General features: G+C 40.0%; 1 protein-coding gene across 1 annotated transcript in view; it reads right to left on the reverse strand.

Moving 5' to 3' along the window:
• CASD1 (CAS1 domain containing 1) overlaps nt 1-14,197 on the reverse strand; it is a 59,116-nt gene that overhangs the window by 10,928 nt on the left and 33,991 nt on the right. The window contains 5 exon segments of the mRNA XM_038388700.2: nt 6,739-6,895; nt 10,159-10,278; nt 11,000-11,089; nt 11,563-11,988; nt 13,061-13,275. Of these exon segments, the coding sequence (XP_038244628.1) occupies nt 6,739-6,895; nt 10,159-10,278; nt 11,000-11,089; nt 11,563-11,988; nt 13,061-13,275 (1,008 nt within the window).

Raw genomic sequence — 14,197 nt, forward strand, 5'->3', positions numbered from 1 at the left:
AGGAAGTAGTGCTGCGAGGTCCACAGTGAGACTTCTGTTGCACAATGCACATGAGAAACGAGGAGCTGTTGTAAGAGAAATATCAGAGTATGCTACTATAACCTTGTGAGCTGGTTGTCAGTGCTTTAAAACTAACATAAACATTCTGGACATTGTGTCAAAGTAAGGCCAATTACCAGTTCTGCAGTATGTATTCCAAATACACGTTTAAAGTGCTCCACTATCAAAAATGCAATCTACACAATGGAATATTATACCATTAATAAGTGAGGGGAGAAGTTACTCACCTTGTGCAGTAACGATGGTTTTTGAGATGTGTCCCTATGGGTGCTCCACTGTAGGTATATGTGCATCCCTGTGCTTCTGATCAGAGATCTTGATGGCAGTGTCTATTGGCCTGCACATGCTCTCTTTCCTCCTTGTGCTCTGCTTCGAGGCTAATTAGTGCTGCGCAGGCCAATCACCCTCAGTTCCTTCTCTACCACAGAGTCCCTATCAAGAGCTCCGAATTAGAGGAGAGGAGGGCGGGTTCCGGAGCACCAAAAGTGGGACACATCGTGAAGAACCATTGTTACTGCACAAGGTGAGAACTACTTCTTCAATTAGTGTTCCTATAGGGCTCCACTGTAGGTGACCCTCGAGCAGTATCCCTAATGAGGTGGGGCTTCGAAGTTGAGTCTGTTATGGATAATACTGCTGAGCTGAAGCTAGCATCAGAAGCAGAGTCCCCAATAATCATACAGTATTCTGCGAAGGTATGTACAGACGCCCAGGTATGCTCTGCAGATTTCTGAGATAGGGACATTCTTGAAGAAAGCAACAGAGGAAGAAAAGGACCTCATGTTGTGGGTGTGAATTCCAGGTGGAGACCATTATGTTGCAAATATGATAGCAGAGCTTAATATAGTTTGAGACTCACTAAGAGAGATTCTGGGATGATATTTCTGTGCCTTTAGACCTTTCCTCAATGGAAAGGAAGAGCTTGGGAGATTTCCTAAAAGTCTTCGTGTCCAGGTAGAAGGCCAGAACTCTCCTAACATCTAGCATGTGCACTATGGCCTCTCTATTATAACAGTGAGGCTTAGGATAAGAGGTTGGGAGATGAATTGGTTGGTTCATGTGAAAAAATGAGGACAATTTAGGAATAAACTTTGAGTGTGGTCTGAGATAACCTTATTGTGAAAGAATTCTGTAAAGGGGGGTGCGTCATAAGTGCAGCTATTTCCCCTATTCTCCTAGCTGACGTGATGGCCATGAGAAATGCGGTCTTCATTGGGGGGTAAGTGAATAAGGATGGTTTAATCTTTAAAACTAGATTAGGTCCCATGTTGGAGTGGGACATCTGGCTGGGGAAAGAGGTTCGTTATGTCATTGAGGAATTTTTTTGTGGTTGGGTGTGAGAAACTCTTGTGGATGGAAAATCACTATGGCTGCCAGGTGTACCTTGAGCAAACTGAGGGATAGCCTTGTTTTTTTAAGAGTCAGTACATAATCTAACACCACAGGGAGAGTAGCATGTCAGGATAATTTGCCTGGAATCACAGCAAACCTGAAACCTGGACCACTTCTGCAGGTAAGTATGATGGGTAGCCGATTACCAACTGTAGTAACACTTTCTGTACCTCTTCAGAGCAGGTGCGCTCTATGCGTTGGAACCAAGAAAGAGCCAAGCCTTGAGCCGGAGTATCCACAGGTTGGGATGGAGAGTGTCTCCTTTGTTCTGTGAGAGGAAGTAAGTAGTGGGTTGAAGAGGGATGGGTGGACACATCACCAGCTGTGAAAGGTACGAATATCACGTCTGTCCCGGCCAGATGGGAGCAATCAGTAGAAGTTTTGTTTTTTCTCTTTTTATTTTCAACAGGACCTTCAACAACAGAGGGAACAGGGGAAAGGCAAAAAGAAGGCTGTCATCCCATGGAAGAAGGAAAATGTCCCCCGAGTGCTGTCCGAGGCCGGTCCTGGAGCAGCAGTGTGGGAATTTCCTGTTCAGATAAGTAGTGAACAAGTGTATTGATGGTGTCCCCCGTTGATTGAATATGCTGTGAAGTACTGCTGGGTTCAGTTCCCATTCATGGTTGTATGAGAACATGCAATTGAGACAGTCTCCTGCTGTGTTCTGCACTCCCAGTAGGTAGGTTATTGATATTAGAACATTGTGGCAAATGCACCAGTTCCATAGCTTTAATGCTTCTGTGCAGAGAGAGGATGATCTGGCATCTCCCTGATGATTTATGGAGTACATGCATGCAATGTTATTGGTCCGTGTGTACTTCTGATCAGTGGGAGAAAGTGAGTGCAAGCATTCCTGACTGCCCTGAGTTTGAAGAGGTTGATGTGGAGAGTCATTTCTACGGGCGTCCATTTGCCCTGAGTTGTGAGGCTGTTGAGGTGTGCACCTCAACCCCTGAAGGGAGTGTCCATAGTGAGAATTGATGTCAGAAGAGGGGAGGAGGCTGAGTGAACAGGACCTCTGTGCAAACATTTCCTGCATCTTTCCACCAATCCAGGAAGTGTTTGACCCTGGAAGGCATTGAGAGAGGTTTGTCTAACCTGTCTCTGTGTGGCCTGTAAACGGAGCTGAACCATGTCTGCAGACACCTCATGTGCAGTCTGGCATGAGATATTACGAATTTACTGGCGACTATGTGCCCCAGAAGCAGGAAGCAATGTCTGGCAGAAGTCTGAAGGCAGGCTTGAACTGTCTCTCTAAGCATGGACAGGCTGTGAAATCTGTGTTGTAGAAAGAGCGCTCTCACTTGCAGCGAGTCAAGGTTGGCTCCCATAAACTCCAGGCTTTGCTCTGGAGTTAAGGTCAATGTTTGGATGTTGATTTGCAGGCCCAGGTTTGTGAATACATCCATAGTTCTGTGGGTGGCACACAGAACTTCTTCTAAGAAGTGGGCCCTCAGGAGGCAGTCATCCAACTATGGGTAGATCATGATCTCTTGGGTATGTAGGTGAGCCACCACTACAGAAAGGATCTTGGACAATACTCTGGGAACCAACAAGAGGCCAAAAAGGAGTACTCTGTACTGGTCTTGACTCAGAGTAAATCTGAGATACTGACCCTACCACCTCACAGATGATTCATGGAAATACGCGTCTTGGTGGTCCAGGGCTGAGAACCAATCTCCCTGTTCCAGAGATGGAATAATCGCTGCTAGTGTGACCATCTTGGATTTTTGGGCCTTAAAGTATTTGTTCAATGCCTTGAGGTCCAGTATGGGTCTCCAACTCCCTTTTTCTTGGGGACCAGGAAACAGAGCGTAAAACCCTTTGGCATGGAGGTAGAGGGACAGGTTCTGTGGCTCCTAGTTGGAGGAGGTGATCTATCTCCTATTGCAGCAATCTCTCATGAGAAGGATCCCTGAAGAGGGATGGGAAAGAGGATGGAAATGGAGTGGATCGAATACTCATTGGAAATAGCCTTCAAAACCCATCTGTCAGATGTCATGTGTTCCCAGTTGTGGTGGAACAAAACAAGGCAACATCCAAAGGGATGCAATGGGTTGGGAATGGCAGCTGATGTTGAAGGGAGTAGCCTCGAACAGGATATCAAAACTGATGTTTTGAAGTGACAGACTCCAATGTTGAAGATTGAGGGCCTGACGGTTTGTTTCTCTAGAATCTGGATTTCTTTCTCTGTGGGTTTTAGTAGTGTGTGTGGTGGGAACTGTGGTGCATGCAATTTGCGAGGACTAAATTTTTCTTTTGTCTGGTTGTATAGATCTCCAGTGACTGAAGTTTGGCTCTGGAATCCCTAAGTGTGTGGAGTGATGCACTGTTCTTCTCAGCAAACAACTCAGAGCCATGAAAGGAGAGGTCTTAAATAGTTGTTTGCACCTCCTTTTGGAAACCTGAAAGCTGCAACCACGAAGCTCTTTGCATAACAACTGCTTTTGAGATGGACTGGGTCACTGTATCAGCTGTGTCAAGCACTGCCTGGAGTGCTGTTTGACCACCAACTGCCCTCATGAAATGGCTCAAAATTGTTCCAATTATGATTCATTATGAGATGGTCAATAAAGATGTTAAGTTTGGTATAGTTCATGTAATCATATTTTGCTGTTAAGGCCTGGTAGTTTGCAATACTAAATTGTAGAGAAGCAGAAGAGTAGGCCTTTCATCCAGATAAGTCAAGGTGCTTCCAATCCCTATCATAAGGGGTGGACTTTGAATGCTGTTGCCAGCTGCAGGAGTTCACTGCACTATCACAATGGAATTAGGTGGAGAGTGGGGAAAAAGTAAATTCTGTATCCCTGGTGTTGCCCTGAATTTAAGGGGTGTGTACCCCAGAATGTAATCAGGTTAACTGCAGCCATATAATGTGCATTCAGCCACCCTGAATTAATGAAATAAACCACCACATAGTTAAGGGTTAATTTGAAGACAGGGTTTTAGAGGCAAGGTCATATCTAGCTGGCAGTTTCTGCTAATCAGAATAAAAAAGGGGAACAGACAAGTAAACAACTAAAACTAAAAATCTTAATTTAAAAAACAAATCTAAACACCTCTATTAAAAATGTATAAGAATTAAAAAAAACCCAGTAAAAATCATTATAACCTATGTTTTATAAAAATTAGTTATAAAAAATTAGCTAATAAAATGTAATTTAAAACAATCCTCTAAAGCAGTGGTTCCTAAACTTGTTCTGCTGCTTGTGCAGGGAAAGCCCCTGCCGGGCCAGGCCGGTTTGTTTACCTGCCACGTCTGCAGGTTTGGCCAATTGCGGCTCCCAGTGGCAGCGGTTTGCTGCTCCAGGCCAATGGGAGCTGCTGGAAGTGGCGGCCAATATGTCCCTCGGCCCACGCTGCTTCCAGCAGCTCCCATTGACCTGGAGCAGCAAACCGCGGCCACGGGGAGCCACAATCGGCCGAACCTGGGGATACGACAGGTAAACAAACCGGCCCGGCAGGGGCTTTCCCTGCAGAAGCGGCAGAACAGGTTTGGGAACCACTGCTCTAAAGCCATCTTAAAAAACATTTTTCCTGACTCCCTTTCTCCCTGATGGGTAAACAACTGTCCACAGAAAACCTGCTGTTATTTACTTAATACTATTCTAAATATTAAATATCTAAAATGTTCTAAATCTATTGCTTATGTTTATATGTGCTTAAACCTAATAAACTACCGTTTTAAAGAAAGCACATTGCATAAATCTTATAAAACACAATTGCTATGTTCCTAATAATTTATTCCTAACACTGCCTAAAATAAAATAATTAAGTTTCCCCTGTTAAAAGTTCTCAAGATCCCAGATAACACTGGGAGGTACATAATATTTTTTATTGGCCCATTTGCATGTTGGTGTGGCTGATACTGGCGTCTCCCATATAAGCTTAGCTGGGTCCAAAAGCATCTCATTGATGGGGGAGCATTATCCTGGAGAAGGAGGAGGAGGAGAAGGTATGTAAAATATCCAGCAACTTATGGTGAGTGTCTTTTACCTCCTTGAGAAATATCTGTAAGGTATCTGCCGTCCTTTTAGGCATTGTCTACATCTACACTACACAGTTTTATTGACAAAAGTGAGGTTACAAAAAACACAAACACAAGCTAAGAAAGAATGTCTAAAGAGTGTATCCGTGAATGGACTTCTAATTCCTCTGTCTCTAGCCAGGGATGGTTGAGAAGGAACTGAGAGTCTTTTGCTCACGCAGAGCTAATTAGCTTCAAGGCAAAGCATGAGGAGGAGAGAGCGCATGTACATGCTGAACGAACACTGCTACCAAAGATCTCCGATCAGAAGTGTAGGGATGCACCTACACCTACAGTAAAGTGACACTACTCGAAGAAGAAGGGGGGGGATCTATGATTATCTAATAATCTCTTTACTCTCCAGCTCACTGGGTTCTAATCTATGTGAGGTAAATTATCTCCAAAAACAGTTACCACATGACAGCTCTTCACTGAGCTATAGTATGTGAAACAAACTGGTGGTATCACGTCACGTTTCTAAAGAACAAACATCCACATTACAAGAAATCATGCATTTAACACCACCTTGACAATCTCAGAAAATGGATCATACACTGTGTAGAAGCCTGGAAACCCCTGCTAGGAAAGAGATAACAAAATTGGTCCCTCAAGAAGACGGTTGAGGTACATTGGCAGCACAGACTAGGGGAAGTTTGCAATACTGTTGCTCATGCTGTCCGTTTTCTGTGGACAAAGTATTTTCTAGAAGACTAACTTTAGTTTGTAAGGTAGAAAATACACTATGCCATTCCCTCTCAAAGTTCCACAATAAAGAATAGTTGGGAATATATAGTTCTGAATTCCATTCCACTTTTTAAAAAGTGAGCTTTTGTAAATAAAAGGAAAAACCATAGACAACATTAAAACTCTGATTTCAGGTTCTGAATACAGGTATAGCGATCTAGGAGCAAGCTCATATGGGGTTTTTAGCTTGCATTCAGCAATTGTTTGTTTCTTTCAGTGTTCACCAAACATAATTTTCAAAACCTCAGAAATATAATTCATATTCCAACGAATTTAAGCAAGGATACAGTTCAAACACTTGATGTGTTTTGTTGAGAACTACAGCAAGTGAAAACTGTCTCTCCAAGTTTAGTGGACAATGGTTTAACATATTTATAGAATTTACTTCTACATTATTCACATATCCAAATAAAGACAAACATACTAGCTATCAAGTTTTGTATATGGATTGTAATGGTGTACATTATCATGTAAACACCTTTAAAGTAAAAGGAAAGAAACAAAATTTATTTTACCGTTTGCTTTCTTCTGCACGATCTGAGGCCAAACAGCTAATGTAGCATAGATGATCATAAACCAGACAGTGACTAGTGGAACAAAGTAGTAAAATTGGTAAGGTCGATCCATCACTATACATAACACCACAACCAGGAAATTGAGCCGAAATAAAACCTGTGGGTGGTTGGGATGAGAAGGAAGAGAGAAGAGTTTTTTTCATGTAGGATTACCATCCAACTGGGTTTTTCTTTAACATTATACAAATTATACAAATATTATGCATATCAATTTAAACACCTACAATATTACCTTTCTTGTAATTTGAATGGCTGTCTCAATAAGCAGTTCAAACTTTAGCAAAGAAATAGAGCTGAATAGTTGTAGTTTGTTGTTTGAACCAAGATACCGTTTGATACCAACAGGGTGACCCAGTCACATATTTTAAAAAACGTATAGTGTGCTCCCTCACATTAACTGGGCAAAAAACCCTACAACACGTTTTCTCCAGTTGTCCTTATATTGGAACAATGGTTATGAACAACAGTGGACTTTGAGATATTCTCTTTTCAAAATGAAAGGGTAATTAATAAATTTGGTAGAAGACCTGGCAGAGGTGATAGCTAGGGGCTTGAGACCTGAATGGACATTCCTGGACCAGACCATGGAAGGGAGAGGGTTAAAGGTGCAGTACCCTGAAGCTGTGACAGGAACTGTGCAAGGAAGGATAACTTCTCCTCACCTCCCTCGCTGGCTTATGATGAAAATGGCTCAGCAGACTGCGACCCTTGTCTCTAGAGAGAGAAGGGTTACGTGGAGGGTCACAGTGAGCCTCTGAGGCTAGCGAAATCCGCCAGGAACCACGGGACCCATGGAGGCAAGGACAGAGCTTTGTCACAGTACCAATACTCATTGTGAGATCTGTGTACAGGCGTGTGTCACCTGGTACCCCAAAGCAACACCTTGGCACCCCCACATTTACCATGATGATATAATTATATGTTTTATACAAAGTATGCCTTGTGATGTATCATTTTAAAAGTACTGATCTGTTGAACATTAATATCCTGTTAGATTGTATATGCTATAATTGTATGGGAAGTTATGCAGTTTTATTATGCATGTTACTGTAATATGTTGTAAGGTTGGGAACACTCATAACCAGCCTTTTAGGTACAACAGTGGAGCAGCCAGACACTGATAATGGCCCATTAAGGGGAATACACATTCACAAGGACTACCCTGGGAATTGTATAAAATGGAGACCTTTCAGAGAGAGCAGGTAAACAATGGAGACTGTTTGACTCACATCATAGCAAAAGATCTTTCCAGCAAGCTGGAGGAACCAATAAAGGAAGGGAAGTGACATCATCATTTAGCCTCTCTCCCCCCGCAACTCAATACCTGGAAACACATTTGGAGAACAAAGTCTGATCTGGGGAGGTGGTCCCAGGCTGGAAAGGAGAATCCCAGCTTATGTATTAAGGAACTATACCATCAGGGTGAGACGCTGTTTGATTTAAATCCTGTCTAGTTTATGGAACTCAGATTGTGATTAAATGTTTTATTTCTTAGGTAACCAACTTTGATCTATATTGCTTACTACTTACAATCACTTAAAATCTACCTTTCAGTAGTTAATAAATCTGCTTTATATTTTACCTAAAATGGTGGGTTTTGCTTGAAACACATGGGAAATCTGCTAAGGAACAAGAGCTGGTATATGTCCTTTCCACATTGAGGGAGGGGTGGACTGGGTAATAAACTTACACTGGTCAGGCATCTGACCAGGCAAGATGGTACAGCTCTGGGGTCCTGGTCTGGGGAGCTGTGGGGAATTCGCTGGAGCCTCTCTATTGTTGATTCACGTGTGGCTGGCAAAAGCATTCATGCAACTCAGCAGGATGTATCCCTGCCTGTGGATATCTGTGTAAGTGTAGTACCAGGATGCTTGTCACAGCATCACAGTGTGACAGGGAGCCCAAGTTAGTGAGACAGAGGCTAAGGGCTCAGTGGTACCCCATTTCCAAGCTGCACCGCAGGAAACCCATCACAGGGTGATATTTAAGAAATAATATAAACACATAAAAATTATTCCCTTCTGGTTTTGGAGTGAAAATGAGTCACCAGGAAATATGTCTGGGTGATCACCTGCCCTGGCTAGCTGATTATGTAATGTATTGCTCAACTGTGTACCTTTGCACCAACATTGACAAGTCAATGGAAAACCACACAAGACTCACTATAAATATTGAAACCACTTGGAAGTGAAAAGGAACAAGATGACAGTGAGGGAATTGCCCTGTCTGTGAATAAAGACAAAAAACTTATTTGGGATATCTCAGGGTGGATCCATTCACTGAGGAGGTACCTTGTTAAGTGAGGGAGCTTCATAAAGACTGGGTCCTAGCTCCTTGTTTAAGACCTCAAAAGACTGAACTTTAGTAGTTATCTTTCCTATCTAATAATGAGTGTAGGCCCTAGTTCACATTTTACAATTTTATTTTATATGCAACCATTCTATTAGAATGTTATTCTTAAATAAATCTCATTTTTGTTTACTATAATCAAACACAAGTGCTATGTGTGACACAGGAGTGTTGGTCTAAGGTAAAACTGTTAAACTGGGGTACACTCTTCCTTCCTGCTCTGTGGGTATCTAGTGATCAGGGACTGGTTAACATAGGGGGACAATCTGAAGGGACCCAGGGACTGGGGTACATCTATTGTCAGCCTGCAGGGCAAATGCAGGACTGATATAGCTCAGAGGAGAGTACTTGAGTGGCTGACAGGCTGTTTGTGTGAGGGAGCTAACACTCTGCTTGCACAGACAAGAATTCCTCCCACTGGAGGCAGGTGGCAACATGGTGGCTCACAGCCCTGGTTGCTCTAAAAAGCATCACACTCTTCATAGTGAGAAAAATTTGATTTTGTTTCCAGGCAGAAGCATCCTGGATTCACCAAACATTTTTCTATTTGTATAAGAGCCAACAGAAAAATGCTCTAGTCGTATGTAAAATAGAATCTCCACATTAAACAAACAAGATGGGGAGATGGGTTGGGGAAAGAAAGATCCAAAATGGATAATTTAGATAAAGTTTGCTTCAGTCTTGCCTTTTCATAATATTACATTGGTTTATGTTCACCACTAGTTACTGTGCCCAATTTCTGACAAAAACATTAAGAAAGATTATTTTTCACCTCAGCCACATTCTAATGAGTTACCAGCCTTCCCTCTAACACTTTTCATTATGTTTGTATTAGATAGACTAGATTGATCAGACTACATTAAATAGACCAGATTAGAGAGAGACACAGACAATGATCAGTTTGTTATGAATATCAACCAAAATAATTTTAATCTCAGATAATTTAGTGAGTAGAGAGAGATCTGAACTTGGAAATATTTTGATATACATCACTGAAAGATTTATTCTTACCTGACATACTCTATACAATCCAAAGTCTCCTTTGAGCCAAAAGTATGAAAAATGCCCATAACCTGTTTGGAACAGATATGCAGCAACCAGAACCCGAACGTGCATATACACAGGCAAAAACTGTTGAGAAAAATAATTTATCTTTTACAGAGGGCCACCGAAGCTCTCTCTTTTTTTAAACATTATTAATTGTAAATAAGTTCGGAGAGAAGAGGACAAAGTTCTGTATTTTAGTCTTCTTCTGTTTCTGTTTCATAAAACTTTGTGTCATTGTAAACCAAGTGTAACAAAAGAAATGTTATGACCTACTTACAACTACTTAAAGCAATTCTCTTTTGACCTAGCTTCTCTCAAATTGTAAAATCTGAATAAATCTTACAACTATATCAACAGCTCTACTTTCTTGTGTGTCTATAACTGGATTAAAAGGAAAAAAAAGTGTTATTGAAAGTTTGCCTTTTAACAGTTTCAACTCCCAAAACACAAAAAAGCTGTCTTCAGCAACTTTTTGTAACTAAGTTAATACAGTCTTCTACAATGGGAAAATAATTCCCCTTCACTGGATATACCAGGAAACAAAACAAAACAGTATAGCCCCATTGATATCTTTACTTATTGAAGAAAATGATATAAATGAGGCCTCACAAAAATTATTTCTTTGAAATTAAAGATTAAACGAGGAGCATAATATGAACTGTTTATGATACTCAAGTCTAATAAATGCTTGGATATTTTAACTTCTGTATCTTGGCGGTAAACGGCAGAAGCTTATTTTTCCTTTAAAGCATTGAATCCAAATCACATTACTTAAAAAAAAAAAAATTCAATTCAAATCACTTACAGTGCTTGCTCCAGAGATATGATAAATCAAAATAACAAGCTGCATCCAGCCTTTCCATTCATCTGTCTGCTCTCTATTTAACATCTTAGTCTATGCAAAACAAAACAAGAATGTTGCTATTCCAACAAGTACAATGAACATCTACAAAATGAGGAGAAAAAGTTCAAAACAATAAGCCACTTTATGGGCAGCTGTGTCTAAGAAGAAAAACTTTTACATTAACGACATTTATAAAGTTCACTGTGTATTAGATGTTGCCCCACAAAACAATGCTCATCTACTAGTTTGAACTAGGATTTGACTCTGATGCATTATGGCCAGTTGATGGATGAACCCTACCAACAGCTGCATCCACAAAAATGCTTTAGCCAAGCACTTGCAAAAATATCCTTTTGCACCTAATTACCAGTTTGTGTACAATTACTGAATTACCATATGCAACTATATATTTTGTGAGTGAACCAGCGATATCTTTTTGAAAATTTGACCTGTAATGTTTTAGTAAATAAAAATGAATTCAATTACAATCCTGAACTGGGAAATGACACCAGCATGATCTTTACCTCTTTGGTGTTTTCGGTATAAAATACCCCCAAAACCAGGATGTAGATGATTGGTATGAAGAAAGATGAATGTGTATAAAATTTGTTTTCCTTCATGAATAGATTTGCTCTGTCACACAGATAGAAATAGGCCATGATTAGACCCAGCTTGCAGAAGGAGTGTAACAACGTCTCTAGAGTAGAAACAGAAGACGTATTGGTGACAGGTTTTTTCTCCTCTCCACTTTCCATATCGGTGCATGGCTTGTTTTTTCGATGATTATTACGATAAATAAAACTGAGCATTAAATATCCAATAATGGACAAAGCAAAAAAGCAAAAAGCTAACTTCTGTATCAGCGTGAGGGGAGGTTGAGGCTGGCAGCAGGAACCATCAATGGGCTTCAGAATCTTATTGCAGTAGATGTTCATAAGAATCATTGCACTCTGTCAAAGAAACAAGTAACTAGCTATCAAACATGCTCAGCATAAATTTTCTTCAAATAGCTTTACTAATATTTCGCAGTAGTAAAGAGGCATTTTGCCCTATCATTTTATATTTAAGCACTTCATATATGAACACACAGCTAGTTACACACAAATTCCAGGATTAAAATAACCCTTATCAAAAGAGCTAAGCCAATATTTTTAAGAGTCCTGATGTAAACAAACAGCTTTAATTTTTATTATTGATTTTGAAAAAGCAACAAGAACCAAAATCACGAGCTGGAGCACAACCCAAATAAGTAGACCTGGGAAGGTCTGCTGTGGAGGGTGTGGAAATGTAATACTTCTACTCCAAACTGTGGAATGGCAGCAAAACTGCTTTGCAAACATTACTGCAGACTCAGTGTTGCAGTAACCAATGCAGCTTGCCAGCTGACCTGCACAGATATGGATCCAATAACCCACCTTCTGCCTATCTATTAGCCCGTTCCCAAAACCACAAACTTCCTCCATGTTGTGCTGCAGGGAGCCATTACAGAGGTTTATATAGGATGATGATCCCCTGAAAGGGTTCTCTACATCCCCCCCAGCCTCCGCCATAACAGAATTACTTCTAATATGCTGAGGATCTTGCACACTCACAAAAGGCGAGATTTAGGATTTAGCCCTGAGAGCAGCTCTCCAAAAAGCTGCAATTGTCATTCATTCATGCAGAGGAAAATAACAAATTTGCAGCTTGGATTTCTCAGGATCTGAAGGATCTAGTGATGGTCTCAAATAGTGCTTAACACACAGGAGAAACTACGTTTTTTAAAAACAGCTACATAGTTACTTACAAAATGGCAAGTAGCATCTTGTAAAATTTGTTTGCAAGGTCCCAGAAGATACGATTTCATCTGCTGGGGTCTTGCAAACAATTTCCTGGAAAACTCTTTTATGTCATTTTTAAGACTACAATCATCAAGGGACACCAAAGTTCATACTATCTGCCATTACGAGTACAACATGTTCAATTAAAATCTTGCTCCATTATTAATTCTTTGTTATGTTGACTAATAATGAAAGTACTCACTGTTTCTCTGCTTGATTCTGGGAGATGCAGGCCATCTGAAGATTGCATGATAGTTTCTTGTGCTATGAGTTTAGAAACACTGAACACTTTAACTTTAGCTTTGGAATTTCTGGAGCTGCTGTTCAGAATACTGATTGCAGCTTCATTGTAAGCATCTATTTTCTCATTAGTGATCATTTTCCTACTGTCACTCAACATATCTTCATAAACAGGATCTGAATTTAAAAGAATGTTAAGCTTTATTAAAAAAAATCAATCATAACCACTCAAATTCTATAGACTATATTCATCCTAAAAGATTAATCATAATTTTTCAGTGCTACACTAGACGGTAAAATTAACGTTTTACCACTTGTATTATAATCCTTGTTTTTTTTTAGGTTTAAGTCCAAATAGTTCACTGTAATCTTCAAACTGGCATACAAAGAATTTAGTTTGGGAGCAAGTTTTCCTAAAACCTCTCAGAACATGTATTTAGTCATCTGATAAAGAAGAGATTTTCTCTTCTCAAATACTCCTGCACATTCCAATGAACCCACATCAATATTAGATTGGGATTTATTTTTTTTTTTTTTAAAGCCACACACTGCTTGTTCAGAATTCGTAATGTTGTCTGTCAACTGAACATTAGAATGGGCACATCAGCCATCAATACAGCTAAGGTTACATAAGTATTTACATTCTAATCTAAAAATCCAGAAACATCAAAATTAAAACAGGATTAGCTACCTTAATTCTGTCCCCTCATATTCATTACATCACAATCTTTAAATTCATGATCAAACATTAGTTCTCAATTCAATACATCACACTACTTTTCCTATAACCTTAAAAACACACTAAAACACTTATATTTGTCATACCTCTATACTTGTGCTATTTTCATAGTCCAGTATACCTTTATCGATATTGAATTTTTACATATTCTCCAAGTATATATTTTAATGTAATATCACTTTTTTCCTATTAGCAGCACAGCTGGATGGCATTCAGGACATGAGGCACTTAACTGAACTAATGTAGATGGCCTTTGTATTTCTGCATAATTTTCACTATTACTTTATGACATACTGAAACTATAAAATGGTGGGCAAGAATTGGTTATTTTGTATGTTTTTATATAAAAGAAGCAGCTCA

This window comes from Dermochelys coriacea, chromosome 2 (genome assembly GCF_009764565.3).
Source record: "Dermochelys coriacea isolate rDerCor1 chromosome 2, rDerCor1.pri.v4, whole genome shotgun sequence".
NCBI lineage: Eukaryota > Metazoa > Chordata > Testudines > Dermochelyidae > Dermochelys > Dermochelys coriacea.